Source organism: Meriones unguiculatus, chromosome 20 (assembly GCF_030254825.1).
Source record: "Meriones unguiculatus strain TT.TT164.6M chromosome 20, Bangor_MerUng_6.1, whole genome shotgun sequence".
NCBI lineage: Eukaryota > Metazoa > Chordata > Mammalia > Rodentia > Muridae > Meriones > Meriones unguiculatus.
Genome location: NC_083367.1, coordinates 49,774,822 through 49,799,147, shown reverse-complemented (window position 1 = coordinate 49,799,147; position 24,326 = coordinate 49,774,822). Strand labels below are relative to the sequence as shown.

Here is a 24,326-nt window from a genome sequence, read left to right as displayed (position 1 = left end):
GAATGAGTCCTGAACTCAATCCTCAGCATAAATGAATAAATAAGCACCAGCAGATTTCCCACAGTTAAGATCTAAGTTGAAAGTATTCTTTTGGCTTTATTACATGAAGCGGCCCTGAAGCCCTACTCTTCTGTACACCATGAACAGCTGTAGTTAGAGCTCATACTTACTCAGTTAATTTTATACACTAAAAAACTTCAAACGTGATTTTAATTATCCTATAGGAGTAATAACATATAATAGCAAGACATTTAAGAGTCTTATATACCAAAGAAACACTGCTAGGCATGGTGGCACACACCTGTACTCCCATCCCAGAGAAAGCACAGGCAGGTAGGTCTCTGGGATTTTGAGGTCAGCCTGGTCTACATAACAAGAATCTTTCTCAAAATCTCCCTTTTTATATTAGCTTACCTTACAATCAGAACATAACTTGTTCTATTTTCAGTAAGGCTGTAGTAAATTATACTGTGAACTTAGAGAAAGATATTTCAATATGACCAGAATTTTCTGTAAACTCCAATAGGAAAGAACGCTTTGAGTTTAAAATGAGAAATACTGTACCTACAGTAAGGATTAGGGGTCTCATGTAAAAGGCAAGATAAGACTGAGATGAATGTAAGGTTTACTCTCAGCAAAGGATTCGAGTTGTAGTAAGTGCTAAAGAGTTCTTCAAAAAATCAGTGGAAACTCAACCATGCGTGTTTCCTCTCCACTTCCCTGGCTCCGTTCCTCAGTCACAACCACCACCTCAGCTCAAATGAAATTCTCCATATTCTACAGCAATTAAATTTCAAGCAGCTAAGATCTTAGTGATGCTACTTAAGTGGCATGGACTTAAGTATTACTAACCTAACCAATAACAACAACAAAACAACAATAAAAACCCAACGTCTGTAAGGCAGCATTTTATACCTCTCAGTATTAAAAAAAAGCCGAGTGATTTTGTTTTCTCTAACCTAAGGAACTATAGCAACCAAATCACAAGGAAAATGTAATCATTCATCCCGTGGTACTGAGGCAAAAGGCACTTGCAGAAATAGAGTTCCAGCTCATAAGTTAAACCACGTGCTTTAAAAAGGGGAATGCAAAAATTAAAAAGCTAAGAGAAAAATGTAGATGGCTTATTTGGTAAAATGCTTCCTGCCTAAACATGAGGACCAAAGTCCAAATGTGTAGTACGCATATAAAAGGAAGGCACAGTGGTTACGGATGTGACCCTGGCATTGTGGAAGTCAGACAGGCTGATGCCCTGAGCTTGCTGCCAAGCAGTGACCCCTGAACTCACTGGGAAAGCATGTGCAAAAGACAAGGTGAAGGGCAATAAAGGAGGTTCCTGATGTTGGCGTCTGGGCTCCACACCTAAGTGCCGGTGAGAATGCCTGCACAAGTGAGTGCACACAACACACTCACACACATGCACACGCGTACACTGCACATACATTTACACACACATTTTTAAAATGTAATCCTGAGAACAGACGATTTACACAAAGTTCTGATAAGTTGCTAACACTAATTTAAGATTTTCAGTTTATAAATTTAAATTATTTAAAATTCTGTATGTTGATTTAAAGTCAAAGAAAAATGGTAAACTCATAAAAATATATGTAGAGTATCGATATACCAAAAAGAATGCTTAACACTAATTTTTTTAAATGAATGGAATAATGGGAAAAATAAGACAGAAAAAATAAGACAAAAAAGTATATACAATAAGGAAATTCAAATGAACACACATTGTACTCATTAATTTAAAAAGAAAGTTTGAGCATGGCAGTTGTGGCACATACCTTTAATCCCAGGGCTCAGGAGGCAAAGGCAGACAGATCTCTGAGTTTGAAGTCAGCCTGATCTACAGTTCTAGTACCAGGAGTTACAGAAAAACAAGAACAAAACAAAACAAAATAAAACACAAAAAAAGGAAGGAAGGAAGGAAGGAAGGAAGGAAGGAAGGAAGGAAGGAAGGAAGGAAGGAAGGAAAAATTCAATCTCCTGTTTGGCCAAGGGGAAAGGGGGGAATTATGTTCTCACTCCCAACCAATATCGATACCTTTCTGAAAGGTAAATGAACTATTATAGATAATAAAGTATAAAAATTAACATACTCTTTTCATTTTCTGTAAGTGTAATGCTGAGGGAGTTTCTATGTTCTCACTGGACAAATTCCTACCATTCAGACACATCCCCAGTCCAACATAACCTTTATCAAAAGCTTCCCATAGATGTAAATACACTGCTCCAAAAGAATACATGCATTAGAACTTTACTTTTTACAGCCTTATAAGCAAACAGGAAAAATTTACCAATAAAGGTTAAGACCTAAGAACAGGAAAACTATTAAAACTAAACAAATCTATAAAAGGAACACTACTAAATTCAGAAAGTTATAAAACAAGAAACATGGTTTGAAAATTAAAATTTACATACAGAGAATAGTAAGACAAATGTTAACTGGTTATCTTTTGAGATTAGAAGTAATTAGGTTGTTTACTTTTGTCTGTTTATGGCTTATCTATATAAATTATCTAGTCTTAGAAAATACAATGCAGTTTAATGATTTTAATTGAATTATTCAAATCTCTAAATATTCTTAACACTCAGGCAAAAAGAAATTTAACAAGGCTTTCTTTCCTATCTTTAGTATATAATCTGATAATAGTCATGCCTTATTAATTTATTAAAATGTGATTACAGAATGACTTCACCTAGTTTTCTATTTATACGGCTTTAAACGATAGAGCATGGAATAAATGGATCAGTGTGGTTACCTCTGGATGATGAGGTTACCTAATAGGATTTTCATTTTCTTTCATGTTCTACATTTTCCAAATTGTCTAAAATGGTGGTATACTACTTTTAAATAAAAAAATAATGGTACATATATATCATGTAGATTCATACTTGTGCTGGTTGGTTTTTTATCAATTTGATAAAAGGCTGGGTCATCTGGGAAGAGGGAACTTTAGTTCAGAAAATGTTTCCATCAAACTGTAGGCAAGTGTATGGGACATTTTCTTGATTAATGACTGATATGGGAGAGCAGAGGCCACTGTGAGGGTTTGGGGTAATCTTGGGTTGTATAAGAAAACAGACTGAGCAAGCCATGGAGAGAAAACCAGTAAGCAGCATTCCTCCATGGTCTCTGCTTCAGTTTCTGCCCCAGCTACCCTTAATGATAGATTGCAGCCAGTAGGTCAAATAAATCTTTTCATCCCTAAGTTGCTTGTGGTTGGTGTTTTATCACAGCAACAGAAAGCAAACTAATATAACACCCATAATATTTTTAAATATACATAAAAACAAGGAGCTGTAAATACATTAAATTTTATATAATAGCTACTGCTGATGGAATCACAGAAAAATATTCTGTTTCCTAACTTTTAGGGGAAAAACATCACACTCATAATGAAAAATCTAAACTACATTTTCATAAACAAAAAGAAATAAATGAAATTATAATTTTTTCTGATATATTTCATAAATATAAGAAGCTTAAGTCAACTAGTTTATAAACACCTATTATATTTAATGTCATATAATGGAATTCTCAAATATCATACAAATATAGGCTATGAATTTTTAACATATAAAGATCAATAAGAACTGGGGGAAAGTGGTGTGTGTGTGTGCGGGTTTTATGTCACCTTGACACAAGCTAAAGTCATCTGAGAGCAGGGAACCTCAATTAAGAAAATCTCTCCCTAAGTTCAGGCTGAAGGCAATCCTGTAGATTTCCTTAATGACTGATAGGGGAGGGCTCAGCACACTGCAGCACACTGCTGGTTCTGAATTCTGTAAGAAATAATGAGCAAGCCATGGGGAGCCAGCCAGTAAGCAGCACCCTGTCATGGCCCCTGCATCAGTTCCTGCTTCCAAGTTCCTGCTCTGTTTGAGTTCCTGTCCTGACTTCTTTCAAGGATGGACTACAATATTGAAGTCTAAGCCAAATAAACCCTTTCCTCCACAACTTGCTTTTTTTTTTATTATTAGTTACATTTTATTAACTCTGTATCCCAGCTGTATCTCACTCTCTCATTCCCTCCCAATCCCATCCTCCCTCTCTCATCTCCTCCCTGCCCCTTTCCAAGTCTATTGATTGGGGGTGACCTCCTCCCCTTTCATCTGACCCTGTTTTATCAGGTATCTTCCGGATTGGCTGCAAAGTCCTCCTCTGTAGCGGGACTGCTCCTCCCTTGGGGGGTGGAGAGGTCAAAGAGCCAGCCATTGAGTTCATGTCAGAAATAGTCCCTGTTCCCCTTACTAGGGTACCCACTTGGATACTGAGCTACATTTGAGCAGAGGTTCTAGGTTATATCCATACATGGTCCTTGTTTGGAGAAACTGTCTCATATAAGACCCCTGTGCCCAGATATATTTGGTTCTTGTGGAGCTACTATCCTCTCCATGTCATATTAACTCCCTCTTCTTTCATATGATTCCCTGCACTCTACCGAAGGTTTGGTTATGAGTCTTAGTGCCTGCTTTGATACACTGCTAGGTAGAGTCTTTCAGAGGCTTCTGTGATAGGCTCCTGTCCTGTTACTGGTTTTCTCCTACATCCAATGCCCGTCCCATTTGTCTTTCTAAGTGAGGATTGATCATCTTACCCCTGGTCTTCTTTCTTGTTTATCTTCTTTAGGTGTATAGATTTCATTATGTTTATCATAACTTATAGGTCTAAAGAAGTGAGTATATACCATGTGTATCTTTCTCCTTCTGGGATACCTAACTCAGAATGATCTTTTCTAGATCCCACCATTTGCCTGCCAATTTCATGATTCCCTCTTTTTTTATTGCTGAGTAGTATTCCATTGTGTAAAAATACCATAATTCACAACTTGCTTTTTGGTCATGGTATTTTGCCACAGCAACAGAAACCAAAACTAAGATAAGTTGATACCAGGATAGTGGGCTACTGCTGTGACACACTTGGCCCTGTTCAGGAGAAGATTGTAGACGGACTGTGGAACTTTGGGCAAGAAAAACCACTGAGCATTGGTAGCTCAGTGAAATATTCTTTGAGAGCTTGGAAGAATGTTGAGAGCAGTACAAAAAAATGGAGGCCTGGCTTGTGATAGAGGAAGTTTAAAGACTATCAGGACTGTCTGCTCTTTTGATTTAAAATGATTTATTGTTTTGAATTTTAATTCAGCTGGGGCCGAATTCATGATTAATAAGAGACCAGCACCACTGAAGTGAAACTGTTGTCTTAACAGGACAACTGATGCTAGAGCTAAAAAAAAAATTAGCAGTGATTAAGAGACCAGCATCAAGGTAAACTTATGGGGAGTGTTTCCTTGGAGTCAGCACACAGAAGCTGTGTTCCAGAAGCAGCAGAGGTTGCTACAATCAATGTGGAAGTATAAGCCAAATAAACCCTTTCCTCTCAAACTTGCTTCTTAAAGATCATGGCATTTTGTCACAGCAATAGAAACCCAAACTAACACTGTGAAAAAGAAAAAGATTGTGTGTGTATGTGTGTGTGTATGTGTGTGTGTTAGTGTCCATCCACACAAACTGAGCACCTTTATTGTTAAACCAAATCAAAACCATAAAAGACACTAAAAATTCAGGTTTCTGAAATATATTAAAGACTTAGAACTACTATAAATGTTTTCTATCTTCAATATGTAAATAACCATTAGTTTAGCATCTAAAATATGGTCAGAAAGGTAAGAGACAGTAATAATTTTTCATGTTGGCTGTTTTCCTCTGTGATTACTGTGTTGGTCATTAGAAATGAAATACGATGAATTATTTCAATGTTGTCGTAACAGCACTTCTTACCTGCCAGTGACGAACTGCAGGAGAAGAACTCTTTCTTCTTGAGTGATATCTTCTACAACTTCCCAGAACCACTATCAAGAATAACAACAATTTAGCTCACATTTCAGAGCAAATGTACACTTATAGGAACCAGAGACCATGCAATATTCATAAAGCACATTTTCTTCTCTGAAACTCATTTATCAAAGATGATTTCACACAAGGCTTTCATATGCAATATCCCCAAAGAAGAATTTATGCAAAATCTTTACTTTGTTAATGGATGTAGATTTCCATCCAATACAGCTGAAGAGCTTACAAAATTAAATGGCAAACTTAACCTCATTCTAAGCTCTAGAGAGATTTTACCTGAATAACTGGGTCTTCTCTTTCATAGCCACTTGTGTATTCTGTATTTCTTATCCAATCATTCACATCAATTTCTGGCATGCCAGAAAGCAGTAGCTCCTTTGGGAAAGAAGAAAAATATTTCATTAATCTTCCTTGGGAAAAAAAAAAGCCATTACATTTAAATAGTAAATTTGCCTTAATTAGAAACTAATCCCACATAAACCTGGTTTATTTCTGTGACAGTTTCTACAAGTCATCAATAATAAACACGACATAAGGAGAAACGCTCCATGTTGATATTTCAAATGGGACATGAGGGGATGAATCCTCTCTGATACAATCTAACACATAAGAAGGGCGGTAGCTTATGTGTTTATAGTAAACATACACAACAGAATTTGTGTATTATTTGTGTATTACAACAGAATTATTTCTTTGTAGACGATTTTTAAGTATTCCCTCTGGTTCACTTTATTTTTATTTTAGTATTCTTTATAAATATGGTTCTTACCAACAAAAATGACAACAAAAGCCTGAATATTAACCAAATGGAAAGCTCACATTTTTTTCTTTATTTAAAAAAAAAAAGAGTTACCCTCATATGTATTCTATTTTGGAGTTATTCAGATCTTTTAAAGTCAATTTTCTCCAAGGTAATAAAAAGGTGAGTATTTTCTAGTGGCTTTGCTTGCAGTGCTAGGCATGGATCCTGCAGGCCTTGTCTACACCAGGCAAGCACAACCACTGAGCAATGTCCTCAGTCCTCCTAAATATCTGGTTGGCTTCTTTCCACGATCAGCAAACACACAAATCCAAGTGTTTGATCATATAAGTAAAAGTTAAATCAAGAAAGCCAAAATAGTTATCATCAGGTCTTCCAATGGGTAAGAGAACAAAAAGCATGTCTGCATCTCTGAATCAGTCCATGTTTCACTGATGGAAACCATACAGGGAGGTGAAGGAATGAATGATACATTTTTTTTAACAGGGACAGAGAACATAGCTCCAAGTCATGACTTACAACAACTACTATTAACGTGTACCTAATTATGGAAGAAAATACTTCGGCAAAGTAAATACAAGGCAATGCCTGAGAACTTTGAGGAGTTCTGAAATCAGCTGAATAGTCAGCAGGAGTTTCCCTTTTCCATGTTTTCCGTATGAAATTGGAATAACTACGTACAGCTGATCATACTCAGAAGCGGATATGAGAATCCAGTGATTCAGCCAGGCATCACAAATTTGCAAAAATGGGGTCACTCTACTCACTATTTTTGTTCTGTTCTTGGAATAATTTTCATTTCTAAATGTCACTCAGGTTAACATAATTATTAAAGTACATCTCACTTCTAATTTACTTTCATATTCAGCAGATATCCACTGGCATAATAACCCAAAGAAACAATGGCTCTTCTGTAAGGGATCATTGCAGACCAAAAGATTTAGAACTGTTAGTGTGTATGACACAGTCCTCCTTGGCAGGCTCATTAGTGGCTCTTATTGAGCACCCCTCAATGCACTCTGCACTCCTCCTTGTAGACTGGCAGATGAGAGTTTAGCCACTGAGAAACACAGGTAGGGCCCACATCCCGTAAGAAGACTACTCCCTTCTGGTGTCAGCACTGTCATTTTATAGTGACCCTGTCTCTTAAATTGTAAGTAGTACCTCAGAGCCTCTCCTTGACAATTCCTCTCACACAGGGTCCTTCACTACAGTTCTTCTACATGTCTCTTTCAATTGTAGCCACAAGAAAGGCTTCCTACTTTTGCCAGATCTTCTTTATTTCTCATAAACACTGCTAAAATAGTTCCTTTGTTAAGACTGCTTTACTTGAACCAACTGAGAAAATTCTGCTCCCTGGTAGGACCCTGACACAGATCTGTCAAAGAGCACGGGGATAAATTTTACATGTTTCTTATAATTCACAAGTCTAATCCTCTTCTTTTCAGATAAGCTTTTAATATTAGACTGAAGATAAGCTTTTAATATTATTATTCTTTCATAATTAATAATTATAATGAAATTATTACAACTGCACTCTCAAAAACTGTAACTATTTTATGACTATCACATTTGTTATAATTTAAGGTGAGAAAAAAAATTTTTTTTGAGACAGTGGACTACAGGCCTGGAACTCATAGAAATATGTTTGCCTCTGCTTCCATGCAACAAATTAAAGGCAGCATGAGCCACCAAACCTGTTTTTTGTTTTTTTTTTTTTTTGGAGGGAAGGGGGAAATGGAGGAGTTGTTTTGGTTTTACATACTTAATAAACCTTAGTTTTTACTCTCAGAGAATGGACCAAGAAGGCAGTTGTATAAGGAGATTTCTGAATGCTTACAAGAAAACTCCAAGAAACCATGACAAGAGTCTTGTGACCTCAGTTTTGTCAGAAGCACTGAATTGTTCTTGGAATGTGCTTCCATGCTCCTCCCAGGCACAGGTAAAGGCGTGGGTTTCCTTCAGATCACTCATTACAACTGGCTATTGTTATTTGTTTATATGCCTCTATGGGAAAATATCTTTGTCCCATGAGGCTTGTCTACCATGTGGGGCTTGCTCTTCTGACCTCACACTTTACTCATGTCTTAACCCTCAGACTATAAATGTCTGACGCTCTGGATAAAGTTGGCTATTGCATGAAACTTCAGCCCATCTCCTTTATGGGGCTCCATTCTTAGAACAGTGACATTTAAATGATTTTTTCTTAATGCCTTTAACAACTGAGGAAAAAGTTATTGAGATGACAAGTAACAAAAGGGAAATTCACAATAAAAAGTACATAAATAAAAAATATTGTTAAGATCCTATTAATAATTTATTTCTTGAGATTTTTGAGGGTTTTTATTCGGGGAAGGGGGTAAGACAGGATCTTATTATATAGCCTCGACTGGCCTAGAATTCACAGAGATGTGCCTGCCTGTGTCTCCTGAGTGCTAGGATTCAAAGGCATGCACAACTGTCAGGAAAACCTGCTGCTAAGGTTGTAGTCCACCATGACTGGAAAGCCCTGAGCGCATTGCAAAAGAGAGGACTCCCTTTGTCAGTGAGGGGTGAGTCGTCTTCTCTGCCTGGGGAGCCCGAAATCCTCCATGCTCTACCTGAAAATTGTCAAATAGTCCTTAGGGAAATTACAGGTCCAACTTTCTTTCTCCCAATAAGAACCCATTGAACAAGCACTTGGGATTCCTGGAATGCCTCCCCATGTAAATGAGGCATCTCAGTACCTCAGCCCTTCAGCCAATGGTTTTTACCCACTCTGGATATCCCTTCCCCATCCCCAAAATTCTATAAAACCCTCCTTCATCCTGAATAAAATTAATCTGCCTCTCTAAAGCTGATCCTAGAAGGTCATTTCTGTTCTTCCTTACTGGCCACCAAATACCCAGTTCATTGCTTCTACTCCCTTGTTCCTGAGGACCAGTGGCCAATGACCCCAGAAACAAGGGGGAGCCACATACCACCACAATTAGACAATAATTTATTCTTAATACAATAAAACAATTAAACCTTTAAAGATAATAACAAAGCATTAGGCATAATTGCCCACACTTGTAATCTCAGTTCTTGGGAAGTGGAGACAGGATGATTTAGAAGTTCAAAGCCATCCTCAGCTAAACATTAAATTTGAGGCTAGCTTGGACTACATGAAACCCCATCTCCAAACACAAACAGAAAACTACAAATGTCTGTGTATACATAGAAATGCACTTACAAAACAACTGTTAGAACTAGGTATAATCTACAAATTATAAAGGCCACACTTTATAATTTATAATGGAACATGCGTCACAGAAATTAGATTGCCTAGAATCTATATGACGTGGGGTTTTGCTATTCTGGCACAATATGGAATGATAACCATGCAGGCATTTGGCATGAGCCTTCTAAGTGTAATTGTGTTACATGTATCTTACAAATAACCTTTGCTATTATTTTTCAATCTGACATTCATCTCTTTTCTTGGGGTCTCTACCCACAGTGACCAATGACAGGATATTGGAGTTATGTGTGCTTTTCCTGACTAAAACTTTACAATCAAACCTGAGTCCTCAAGTAGGTACACAAAATTGTAAAAAGTTTCCTTTCTTGGTGTAGGATAGTTTTGTTCTATAACTGCATGTACTTAGAACATATGCAAATATTCTCATTAAAAATAAAAAACTAGTGTTTACAGAACTAGTTAAAATAGCCTTGAACTGTAAAGACCCTGTCAATGCTCAAGAGTGTAAAAGACAAAAGGAAACTGACATAATAAAATACTATTCAGTGAATTATAATTACACACAACAATATGTATGATTTTTCGAAAACAAGGTGGTTTTTTTTTTTATTTACATGTATTTTCAAAATAGATAAACCTGCCAAACCCAACACAGCAGGCAATATTCCAGCACACTTGGCCAAAGTCTCAAGAAAATGAGCTGGGAGAGATATCAGAAAAGCAAGGAAGGGACAGTCTAAACAGCTAGGGGGTAAGAAAAGCCTCAGTCAAGGCATCAGCAACAGCAGAGAGAGGACAGCTCTCCCCTTGTGGCTGGGTGCTCAGTACTGGCCATCCTGGAATAGAAGCACACCAAAAACATGATAATTACCTAACATCCCAGATCAAGTGGACTACAGAACAGCTGTCCAAACAGTGAAGCATAAACATTCCCCTCAGTAGCCCACAGAACTTTCCCTAAGGTAGATCATGTATTAGGACACAAAGCAAGTCTAAATAAATACACAAAAAAAACCTAAAGTAACTACTTGCATTCTCTTTGACTACAATAGAATAAAGCTGCAAAAATAAACTACTGAAAATACACAAACTCAGGGAAATGAAGCAATGCACTACTAAATAATGAATGAGTCACCAAAGTAATCAAAAAAGAAATTAAAAAACACACACAGCATACCAAAACATACAGGATACAATGAAAGAAGCTCTAAGAGAGAAATTTACAGCTATAAATACATATATATAAAATAATTTTGGACAGTTGAGCAGGCAAAGGCATCTGTCACCACAACTAATGATCTGGTTGGATTCCAGATCATTTACCACCTAATCTGGCTGCTGGTTTGACAGGTTTGTGAGTTCAATGTATGTATGTGTATATACATATATATGTATATATATGTATATGTGTATAAATATGCACACATATAATTAGAAGCTTTCATATTATCTATGAATATCAGCAAACCAACAGGCAACATTTTATCAATTATTTCCGTCGCTGCAATTTATTTTGTGCATTATACATAGACACAAAAACTAATACTCTTTCTTGAATGTCACAAAGCTCACCACATTTCACATTAAGGAACTGTTGATATGGCTATTAAGCTTAAGAGAAGTAAAACCACATATCTGTTTACAAATTTCTGATCATAAATTCCAAGCACTAATGCCTCATTAGCTATCTCGAATTCAGCACTGAGGGTTCCGGGAATGAAACCCAGGGCCTTCCTTTCACTAAACGTTAGCAAGTGTCTACCAATAAGCTACATCCTCAACAAATGGAGTTGTGTTCTAGTGTGACAAGAAAGAACAGCCTCTTCTTACCAATTCATACTCATCGAACAGTTGTAAGAGGGAAGGTGGGATGAACATGTGAAAACCCCGTAGGAAAGCATTGATCTGAGGCTGAATGGCTCTTGTCATCCGAAGCTCAGTGACGAGCTGCACATACTCCGCCTACAAAAAAGAAGGTTTTGTGATGCTCATGTTTTAAATTTCATACCATTAAGCCAGTACTGACGCATCCATATCTCATGTACGAGACAAAGGCTTAGAACTAACTTGGCACCAATACTCACACCTCAGCAAACCAGTAAACACATTTGCTAAACCATCAAACTCAGATCTCAGCGACTATCCCCATGACTTCTCACATACCATGTCCCGGGCATGAGGGACCACTGTGTGCACTCCAGCACACAACCTAGATTGTCCATATGTAGGCCCTGTTGCCATCTGCACCTCTGAACTGCTGCTTCTCCACACCACAAAAGCACAGTGGACTAACGGTATTGGACTATGCACATTAAAGTACTATTGCTCTCCTCCTCACTGACTTTCTGGGAGTTGAGAATAAAATCCAAATACACTTCCTAGTCTTTAAGGCCTTAAATAGTGTGGCCCCTACCCTGGTGCTAACAGCATTCTTGTTTCCTTGGCCTTACAGGTATTCACCAAATGCAAGTCCTCAATGTATTTAAAACTTCCAGTTCTTTCTGAACAAAATACCTCATTGGAGTCTAATATCTCTGAAGGCAAAGGCTTTCTTTGTCACCATATATTCCCAAATGCAGAGAGAGAGAGCTACCTTATGTCTAATAAATGTATTATAAAACAAATCCATACATTTTGTGTATACTTTGAGCATGGCTAATTTTACCAAACCCAATTCAATTCTGAGTTAAAACAGCGTACTTTAAGTTGGGCGTGGTAGCACATGCCTTTAATCTAAGCACTCAGAGGCAGGTAGATCTCTAAGTTCCAGGCCAGCCTGGTCTACGGAACAAGTTCCAGAGCTACAGAGTCAAGCCCTTAAAAAAAAAAGCAAGCTTACTTTATCTACATTTAAATTTTTTATTTTTTTTCTTTGAAATAGGTCTAGGATTATAAGTAGCCGAGGATTGTCTTAAGCCTATTATCCTCCTGCCTCAATTTCCCAAACATCAGAATTATAACACATTTTATTTTAAATCACATTTTACTCCAAGGAAGCAGAGTCACTTAAAATTCAGCAAGTAATAAAAAATGTGTTTGGCACAAAATTATCCCATGTATACATAAAGTCTATCAGATGTTAGACTACTTATATGTTAAAAAAAAAAAAGGCTTCTAAGTCAGACTTTGCTGAGTTAAAAACTACGATGCAAATACTTTACCCACTTCTCACCAACCAGAAATCACTACTCCGCACACAAAATGAAAACAGCCTGCTGTGATGTGGTTAGATTTTTGTCAATTTGGCCCAAGCCAGGATCATCTGGGAAGAGGGAACCTCACTGAGAAATGTCTCCCTCAGACTGGCCCATAGGCAAGTCCGTGGGGCATTAATTTTTGTTATTAATGACTGATGGAGGAGTGGGGCCACCTCTGGGAATGTTGCCCTGGGTTGTATAAAAGCAGCCTGATCAGGCAAGCCACAGGGAGCAAAGCAGTAAGCAGCGTTCCTCTGTGGTCTGGATCAGCTCCTCCCTCAAGCTCCTGCTCTGATTTTCCTCGACAATGGTCTCTGATGAAATGACAGTGGGAAGGAGCTGCTGGGAGACTCACAGACACACAGTGCTGAAGAGCAGGGAGCCACATGAAAGGATCTTCCCCCTTCGTCACACAGCGTGTATCTGACAGGGTAGTGGGTCCACATACCAGATACACATTGCCATTTCAGAACTGCTTATTGGTTACAGTTTTTGTTGACAAGTAATCTCTTGTTTAACTAAGACGCTATGATTTTAGGACTCCTAGCTGAGCGCAGGTCTGCAGTGTAAACTAAAACAGCAAAGGTAATGCAAGGCGGACAATCCTACAAGTGAGAGGGCACAGAGGGTGAAGGCACTTGTCCGGTAAGCCCACAAAGCTGAAAATAGAGAACCAACTCCACAAAGTTGTCCTCTGTCCTCCATACATACACCATGGCAGGCACACATTCCTACACACATCCATACAATATACATATACAATAGCAATAAATTTATTTTTTTCATTCACTAAGCTCATACAGATTTAAAAATATAAGCAGTTTCTTTTCTTTTCTTTCTTTTTTTTTTATTATTTCAATCTACAGCTTAACAGAACTTGACTCACTGTGTTTTTAAAAACAAGGGAAGGACTTCTTCAGCATCAATTACTGTTCCACGTAGGATGAAGGCCACTAAACTTGGACCTAGGAGGCCTAGACTTTGGTACCATTTTGCCATTCAGTCTTTTTTTTTTTTTCTTTTTCCTTAAGAAAACCAAACTTTCAATATATGGAAAAATCAGTCCCACCTAGAATCAGGATCACCGGACCAGGTGGAAGGCCATTTAGTGTATGATGAGGGGATGGAAAGCAGTGTTCCCAGGGTCAGGAAGAACTAAAGATGGTGCCGAGGGGCTGGCCCCGCTGTCAGGGTCCGAGGTTGCAGCCCACAAAGCGCACACAATGATGTATATAAGCACAGACGTCCAGGCCAGGGCCACACAGTAGCCGCTGCTGCGGAAGAGCAGCCCTAGGAGCACACTGAGTATCACCCCTACATACTGGGAACCACTGTAGGCCAAGACCCGGAAGATACTCAGTTCATTGCCTACATTGACCACGTACAGGTCCAGAAGCAGGGCCACAGCTCCCTTAACACCCACACCAGTGCTGTGCTTGCACAGAGGCCCAACACCTTTGGGAAAATCTTTTCTGAATGACCAGTCATCCCGGCCAGCAGCACATATGTGACAAAGGCCATGATGAGAATACAGATCAGAAGCACTGAGCTCTTCTGTGGGCAGAGAGAGAAGCACATCATGACTGTACTGCACTTCCAGTTCTGATGTGTATAGGGAAAGATCAATAGCCTAGCTACACAGGCTTTGTCCACAGCAAAAAATAAACAAAACAAGAAACAAAAAGTCTTGAGTTTGTTCACAGACACAAAATGGTGCAACTCTTTGTGCACTATGTCCCTTCCTTGGAATACTGTGATGCTGCCACAGGGCACAGCTATATTGGCCATTGGGTCTCCAAGCAGGGAACTGAAACTGAAGGCTATATCAGCTCCTGGGGCTGGGTTTCGTCCTGGTTGGCTTGAAGAGTTACCACATGGATCATTGCAAAGGGAAGTTGAGTTGCCTGAGTCCTGTGCTCAGAACTGTGGGCTCCGTATTCCAAGTGACAAGCCATGGCTAAAACATTTGCTCTACCCAGGGGCTGCTGGCTGCCCTGAGTCGCGGGTACAAACGCTACTGAAACTGCTGCTTCCCTTGCCTACTACTGACCAAAGTTACCCAATAGCCCCACATGTCCCAGGGCTGGCTGATCACAGACACCATGACTGTCACACTTTGCTCACCACTCACTCTAGAAGCTTCCATGTCCTTGTTTATAAATTCACATGGAAAATTAAAAATTTCTCTAAGCATGCGTGAGTAAAACCTCAGCTCCCAATTCTATTTCCTATAACTGAACTTGATCTTATTGTATAAGTATAATAAAGTTTAAAGTTTTTAATTTACAATTATGTGAAATAATAACATTATTTTATAGACTACTATATAAAAACATTTTGCATTGTTTTTCACTTAACAAAATGTTAATAACAATTCTCTATCATTGTCCCAATTCAATAGAATAGAATGTTAAAGTCAGTGAGTTTTAAAATGTGATCATGACTGACAAATAAAAAGTTCAATGCAAGGAAAGGGATAGTTCCCCTCAATTTATGGTCAGACATGCCCTTGAGTCCTGTTTTCAATACAAGCTATTGCAGTTGCTCCTGATTTGATGTAAGCCCCTACTGCTGAAGATGTCACACACACTGATCACAGGACATGGAGAAATCAAGTTGGTACTGACCAGGAAGTTTCTTCCTTCCTGGTTGGTCTTCACAGAACTAAAGGTTATTAAGTAGAAGGTGCTCCTGGGGGATGAGCCATTAATATAGTCTTTCTCAGCCGTGAACCCTGCTGTGAACTACAATAATGACCAGCATGACATGACAAGATCCTTCATAGGTACAGTACTAGCACAGATGTCATGGGGATAACCAACCACTTTCTGACTGCATTTAAGGCCATCTCCACAGACAGAAACACATGCCTGGTACTGTAATCTGGCAAAGGACCCATGGTTGGGGAATTCACAGGCCCCATGCATGAACCTACTCCTATTAGTATGCTAAATGGACACAGTAACAAACTGCCCTCTACTCTGTATCCCTCTTCAGTTCTTACACCTCATCAGAGAAGTTTCTTTGTTTCAGTGGCTGGCTGGTAGTTAATACAGACATTCACAACTGGTCAAAGTGCTCAGTAAGTGTAAGTGGAGGACTCAGAAATAAATGGGACACCTAAATCACACTCCTTCCTAAGGCTCAGGGATCACCAGGAGGCAGAAGGATTATAAAAGTAAGAGGCCAGGGATAATTGAAATGAACCCGTTTCTTCTGAACATGACAGGACTGTTATACTATTAATTCACAGTTGTATCTGCCTGCAGAAGACCTGTCCAGGACCAAGCCAGTCCGTAGTCTAGTACAGATGGGAGGGGTTGGTGAGCCACCACCTTACCTGAGGAACTACTGCAGGCTGACAGCTTATGGGGGTTGGCTGTGGGGAGAGAACAAGTAGTTTTCTTTAAGGGTATGGCTCCTGATAGGTGGGACAGTCTACTAGATGGCCCCACACCCTCAAGTAAAGGTGTAAAAAGATGGCAAAAATTGATCAGAGTGAATTTAAAAAAAAAAAAGACACAAAATTGATGGGGGGAGGAAGGTGGGAGCGGATCTGGGAGCAGTGGGGTAAGAAGATATGATCAAAATACACTGCAGGAAATCCTCAAAGAATAAACATTGTTTTAAAAACATGTCTTTTGAGCCTTTTAAAAATATTGCACATTTTATTAAATCTACGTCCATAAAAATTTTGGTATATTCAGCAATATAAAACTAGATAATATTAATTCAACTTTAAAACAAATGCCATGTATAGATGACCTTAATAATAAAAACAATTAAGTTATATGTGTATGTGTGTAATATATATAAAATCAAGAGATAGGATTTACTAGAACATAAAAGCATGTACAGAGTTTAAACACTGAGATTTCTATGTTAAAACTCTTTAATCTGGTGCAGAGAAGATGGCTAGTGAGTAAAGTGTTTGCTACATAAGCTTAGAACCTGAGTTCATATCCCTGAGCCCATGTGAAAGCTAAGAATTGAAGTGTGCATCTGTAACCCTAGATTTTACGGGGACAGACATTAAGTGACTCCTAGAGAAGGACTGGCCACACAGTGTAGCTAAAATGGTGAGCTTCAGGTTCTGTGAGAGATTCTGTCTCAAAAGTCAGTCAGAACAGACAAAAGCCATATTGAATCAACTACTCAGACTCATAGAAAAGATGAAAGTGGCTACCCTCTCGGCCACCCCCTGCTCTTTGAACATCACCCCTGTGTCGACGCAGGCCTGTCCTTAGGTGCAATTATGTAAGTCAATGCACACCCACAGAGCTTACAACCACTTCACACATTATCCTGCTGCTCGTTTTCTCACTTAGCAATGTTCTCTGGAAAGCAGTATAGAGACGTATGTCACACAGTGACACCCACTTCTATGGAGAACCCCTTTACGCACAGCTGCACCCATGCAACTGTCCCCAAGGCCTAAGTTTCTAAAACAACTATCTCACTGAAGTATACAGCTGCACTAAGCGTCAATAAATACTGTTAAAGGTAAAGAAGCAACTGAAGAAAATGACCATTTTCAACGCCTTGCCTCCACATGCATCTGCACTGAGATACGCCTGCTCATACACATACAGACACCACATACATACATACATACATATAAAAAATTCTTTAACATCTCACTTAAAAAATATACAGTAGTGATAATTGTACATATTACCATCATTTTACTTTTACTTTTATTTTCAATCAAAATTTTCAAAATGCAAATGCCTAACATACAATCAACTAAATACTATTCTAAATTGCCTATTAGCCACCTCATCACAGCACTAGCCTGAAAAACCCTTTCCAATTCAAGTCTTAACTGCGATAGTTCAGGTAACTTAAACATTTTAATCTACTAGCATATGACAAAATAAGTTTTTCTAGCAATGCTGGAATAACTTAGAGAAACTGGCAATCAGAGACTGTACAAAGAATGACTCGGGTAAAAATCTGAATACTCACTTTGTTATTTTGTGTCACAAGAATACTTCCACCCCCAGGCTTCAAAGGCACCTCTTCCATTGCTCCAAACACATCAGTCTCAACAGAAAAAGTCAGCTCTAAACCCAGGTCACTAATATCATTATCTAAAATCCACTGCAAATTTTTGGCATATTCTGGATCAATAGATGCTACATCTTGGTAATTTACAGGAATACCTAAAAAAAGTGCAAAAACAGCAGTTACAATGTACACACTCTGACTTTCTTTTACTTATTGAATGGTAAAATGCTGCCCTCTACAGATGCTTTGAAAAACCACAAAATATAATCAAATTTGTAGCATGTTTTAAATGGATGCTAATTTCTAAATTTAGAAGTCCATTAAATTAAGCTGCTGTTCCTTCCACATCTTTACAATGTAGTCTTTCTTTGAAACAGCTATTGAGGAAGCTGTTTTAAGCTTCAAAATTGCCAATTACTTTAGGTATACCCATACAAAAATAGATGCTTTATATAAACACACACTAAAATGGAAGTGAGAAAAGTCTAAAGGTGTTTTGTTTTGTTTTTAAAGTAGGGCATTTTTCTCTTCCTCTAGCCCCCCGCTACTTTAGGAACACAGATGGTCTGGAATCAGACCAGTCATTATCTAAGCAAAATGGCACTGCTTATCCAATTGGTTCTCCCTAGAAGCTGTAAGAAAAGTATGTGAATGTCTTCAGAATGATAGCAAACTCTTACCAAGAATGTGCTTGTAGAATGAGCGTGTGAAGTAAATATTGACCAACTGCCTGTGGTTCAAAGCTAATCCCAAGATCTGTCCAGCAAACCGGAAATAGTTCAAGTGATCAGGATTGACATAGGAGTTGCTATTGGGCTGAAAAGTTGTTCCTATTGAAATAAAGACAAAACAGTAAAATCTACATGCAGAAGAGAAAATGCAGGTAAATTTATTCACAGGTAAGTCAGCATGGCTACGGTTACACTATGCAGTTCTTAGTGGAATATATAAACAGACAGTAGAATTGTAAGTATAAAAGACAACCATCAATTCACATTTCTCAGGATAATCAGTGTACAGAGAGAAAGTTATACAATAATTTCTGACACCAAAGAGACCCTGGTAAATACGATAACAGATCACACACATATACACACACATTTTCCTAGGTACTGTGGCAGTAACTATTCAGCTATAAGCTTCAGGCAGACATTGTTTTATCCATCTATACACGCCCAAGTACTCACTAGATTTTTATTATTAAAATACACAATACTGCAAAAATAACCATTCTTATGTAACAGTTTAATCATTGATCAAAAAAATCTGTTCTACCTAAAACTCATCCAATTCTTTCAAAAGATAAATCAAGTTTTAAAAACTACTAATGAAGTGACAATAAAAATAGTAACCATATGATTAGTACAATTCCATTTTTATGAGCTAAATGAAATAGACAAATTTAGAATAAAGTCACAATGAATTGGTGTTACTTGAGGCTGGAGGAAGCTGAATCAAATAGACAGTTTCCACTTGGGCTGATAGGAAAGTTCTGGAATCAGAAGTGGTGATGACTACACAGCATAGCAAATGTCATGCTAGTGAATGATCTAATTTTAAATGGCTTCAATGCTGAATTTTATATTTCACAAAAAACAAACAAACAAAAAACCTACACTTTGACTTTAACTCTCCTTCAGTACTTCTTTTGTCCATTAGTGTGAATTACAGTTCCATTCATTCATCTAGTAAAATACACAGGAAGCTCATGCTTTATACTACAATCTCATACAAGACTAAAAAAAAGACAAACGGATGAAATTAAGAAAAGAGCACCACAGAAAAGTGGGCATGTATAACAAAATGAAACATTCGTCATTTCAAATACTTATTTTGCAAGGCAAGATGAGATATGAACAGCCAAAAGATTTCAAAGACAAATATAACCATGATTTTAAAAATTATTCTGAGATTAAACATATTTTTTACCTATTTAAGTAATATTGCTTTGGGTTATAGGGTGATTCTACTTTCTTCCCCTCTCTCTGAATATTCCTTCATTATCAAGTTAAGTTTCTGAGAAAGCTGGCTCTTGAAAACAATAGATGAAAAAACATAAACAGTACATAGGCAAAAATCTTTCAGAAAAGGAATTTTTACTTGAAAACTACATAAAACAAGGAGAGTTTATGTTAAACTCTAAGTCTGAACATATCTGTGAGCCTGCCAGCTTCCTAGTTTTAGCATTGAAAGCTGTTTAGCTGGCACTGGACAGATGCTCAGAGGTAAGGAGCACTTCCTGCTTCCGGAGGATCAGAGCTCGATTTTGAATGCTCACGTCTAGCAGCCCACAACCACCTGAACGCTGCTGCACGGTAATCTAATGCCTCCAGCCTCCATAACCATCTCCCTTTGCATGAACACACCCACACACATAAACATAATTACAAATAATTTTTAGAAAGCCAAAGAAATTTAGAAATTAATTATTTTGTCAAATAAGGTTGATTGAAATATTTTTCAAGAAATAGTGAACATTTTTTAAGAGGAAAATCCTATTGTATAAGAAAATACTTCAAAAATAAAAGTAATAACAGCTAATATTTACTTCACACTTTCCATGTGCCAGGGATTGAGCTGTGTTTTCCTGTATCAACTAACTGAATTATTATTCTAAAACATAGATTATCATTGTTATTAAATGAAAAATTAGAGGTTCAGAAAGGTTAGGTTCCTGGAACAAATTTTAAAAAAAAAAAAGTGTCAAAGCCACAATTTCACAGCTACTACCATCACAAAGGCCAAACTCTTAACCACAAAACTACAGTGTGTCTTGATTTTAATTTGTTAAGAAAACAATTTTACAATTTCACAGCTACTACCATCACAAAGGCCAAACTCTTAACCACAAAACTACAGTGTGTCTTGATTTTAATTTGTTAAGAAAACAATTTTACAATATTACAACTATTGAGTCTATCAAAATATTCCCCTCATAAGAATTCTTAAATCCTAAATCATGACAACCAAAACAAATAACAGGGACTATTTCCCCTGGATTTTAAGTTACTAAATACTATGATGCCAGCCCCCAAGAGAAGACACACGTGAATGACAAAATGAACAAATCAGACTCTTAGTCTCTATGATTCCACAAACACTTTGCTCTCACATCACTTAGGAAGTACATCTAATGACACCACACATGCAACTAACCTGACTCAGGGTTAATAAACTACAAAGAAGACTGCTGAATAGAGCTTTTTAAAAATTGGTCTATGTTATTAAACTTGGTGTTTTATTAACCTTGTCATAAAAACCACAAACACCGTATTCACCTCACAGTAAGCAATCAAAGGTTACAGAGCTGCAGCAGGCAGTCCCCCCTCTGTAAGTAACTTCAATTATTGCAGGTGCCAACAGACACTGTACCACAATGCATGCCAACAGCCTCTGCTTCTCCATAGCCCTCCTGGTGCCTCCTCAACTCTTCTCCTTAAACAGGCACTTGGTGTTACCTTGGTTGCAGCAGTCAAGGTTATAATTGTCAGGGCGGTGGTGATGACCTGCATTCCTAGCACTCGGGGAGGTAGAGGGAGGTGGATCTCTGTGTGTCCAAGGCCAGCATGGTCTACAAAGCGAGTCCAGGACAGCCAAGGCTACACAGAGAAACCTTGTCTTGAAAATGTCACAATTAGTAAGATATTCTTTCAAAAGAATGCACTGGGGAAAGAATATTTCCAGGAAAAATAAGCAACCATACAAAGTATCTGAAAACTAAAATCCCATCTTCACTTCAAATGCCTTCATTAAGTTACATAGTTCTCAAATACACCTCTCAAAATGAGCTGGGAACCCCTAGCATTTAGTTTACAGTATCAAATTATATCTTTATACAGGTTGCAAGAGCCATTTCTACACTGTGGTTCATCATATATCTGGTTAAGTATATATTTTTAGTTGCCCAATTTTGATCTCTTAAAAGAATTACAAATAAAGCCAGTAAGATGGAATATCACAATTACTAGACTTTGATTTTCATGATCAACAGACTTTACAGATAGGAAATGCAACTAGGGTTAGCAAAATTTTTTTCCAAAAAGAATTTTTTTTTTTTCAGTCCATCTGCTACTATTTTCCTCTTCTTTTTGTTTTGTTTTGCTTTGGTTTTCTGAGACAGGGTTTCTCTGTGTAGCCTTTGCTGTCCTGGACTCACTTTGTAGACCAGGCTAGCCTCAAACTCACAGAGATCTGCCTGCCTCTGCCTTCGAGAGTGCTGGGATTACAGGCCTGTGCCACTGTGCCAGGCTCATCTACTACCATTTTATAAAAGAAAATGTTAACTAAAAATAATACAGAAGGGCAGTCAAATACAGTAACAAAAAGATCCTTAAAACTGAGTAAATTTTAAAGCTCCAAAGAGAACTTTTCAGGGCCTTAAGACAAAAAGCATTTGGAAACTGACTGTTTGGTAGAAAGCTCTATGAGGGAGGACAAACTCTGAACTTCAATTTTCTCTTCTATGGCATGGGAACACCCACCTAGACAACAGGGCTATTAAAGGAAACAGATAAAATTCTGACACAGTTTGATGAATATGGCAATCACAGGAAAGCTCCAAACTACATAACTTACCATCTGCTGACTGGGTGAACAGTGCATAATCAGGATTGACAATCTCATTAGACAGAATATCAAACCACTCACGCACAACACCTTGACCCTGAATTCAAGAAAATAAAATTTATCAACAACAAAAATATACTGTATTTAGACATTTTCTCTTAAGTAACAAAATTTAAATTATATTCAATTACTTCATTTACTATATAAATATTCAACTTTTTAAAATGTTATATTTTATATACCCACCATGCCTTCTTCTCCATGAAATCGAACAGCAATCCCCTGCTTTAGCTTTGCACAATTTGCTTTTGATACAATTTCACAGCTACTCCTAAAAATAGAATCTAAATATGTAGCATTGGTTAATTTTAATACTAAAACTTACAATAACAACTATGTTGTAGCTTATCCATCTATCAGTTTCTTTACTAAACATACCTCTGTGAACCAGGAGAATATCGTTTTCATTCACTGGTCTGTGTACCATGTCTGAATCTGGCTGTCCTGAGTGCAAATGTTCATAGAACCATTCACAGCGATCTTTAAATGGCTATCCCAAAAAATGACAGTAAAAAATGTTAATGTTATCATTATTTAAACCACCTAATTTCCAAATTGAAAAAAAAATACACAATCATTAATGTCCTAACTTTTCAATAAACATTCACAAAGAAGTGATATTAATTACCTAATATATTTTTATTTATTTTTATCTTATCTATACTGTGTTCTGCCTGCTTGTATGTGTGTGTGAGGGTGTCAGATCCCCTGCAACTGGAGTTACAAACAGTTGTGAGCTGCCATGTGAGTGCTGGGAGTTGAACCTGGGTCCTCTGGCAGAACAGCCAGTGCTCTTAACTGCTAAGTTATCTCTCCAGCTCCTTTAATATATTTTTAATTCCTATGTTTTTCACAAAAATAGACAATTTATACCAAAGAACTTAGTATCACCACATATGTAACAAAATACTCTCAATTTCTTTTAAATCAAACAATGCTTATATGAAAGCATTTCACACCTTGAAAAAATTATGCTGACTATTCCATTTAATTTTTCAAAACTTAATCTCTGAGCTTGAGAAATCCTCAGTAGTTAAGAACAGAGTTCTTGTAAAGGACGTGAGTGAGGTCCCCAGTACCCAAGTGAGGCAGCTCACAACCGTCTGTCACTCCAGCTCAAGGGAATTCAATGTCCTCTTTTGGCTTCCACGGGTACCTGCACTAACATGCACATACAACATACATACACATACATTTACACATAATAAAAAATAAAATGTGCATAATGAATCTAAGCAGACTAACTCCAATAGATGCACATTTTACAAAACTGAGCTAACTTTAAAAGTATCAAAGTGATGAAAATGAAGGAAAGACTGAAGAACTGCTCCAAGGTGAAGACAGCAGCAGACTGGATAACTGAGTACAGCTCATGAATCGCTAAGAATATCACTGGGAAGTGTCAGAACGTGAACTAGGGTCTAAGGACGAAACATAGTAACTACGCGCATGCAGTTGTGATGCAGTTATGTAGAAGATCTGTGCTGTAGGATGTATACCAAAGTATTTACGCGTCCATGGTATAATGTTGGCGGCTCCCGTCATGCCAAGGGAACTAGTGCTTTGTACTCCACTGTACTTGAAAGTCTTCTGGAATCTGCAGAACTCTCCATTCCAAAAAGGTTAAATACTAACTGCCACGGTTAAT

General features: G+C 37.7%; 1 protein-coding gene and 1 pseudogene across 3 annotated transcripts in view; both read right to left on the bottom strand.

Moving 5' to 3' along the window:
- Hace1 (HECT domain and ankyrin repeat containing E3 ubiquitin protein ligase 1) overlaps positions 1-24,326 on the bottom strand; it is a 111,266-nt gene that overhangs the window by 14,523 nt on the left and 72,417 nt on the right. For all 3 annotated transcript variants that reach the window (XM_021648449.2, XM_021648450.2, XM_021648451.2), the window contains 8 exons: positions 23,057-23,168; positions 22,865-22,962; positions 22,628-22,715; positions 18,733-18,882; positions 18,011-18,207; positions 11,676-11,807; positions 6,139-6,237; positions 5,791-5,861 (listed from right to left, as the gene is read on the bottom strand). In XM_021648449.2, coding sequence (XP_021504124.1) covers positions 5,791-5,861; positions 6,139-6,237; positions 11,676-11,807; positions 18,011-18,207; positions 18,733-18,882; positions 22,628-22,715; positions 22,865-22,962; positions 23,057-23,168 — 947 coding nt within the window. The remainder of the gene's footprint in view (positions 1-5,790; positions 5,862-6,138; positions 6,238-11,675; positions 11,808-18,010; positions 18,208-18,732; positions 18,883-22,627; positions 22,716-22,864; positions 22,963-23,056; positions 23,169-24,326) is intronic.
- On the bottom strand, positions 12,786-15,262 carry LOC110555296 (protein YIF1A-like; annotated as a pseudogene).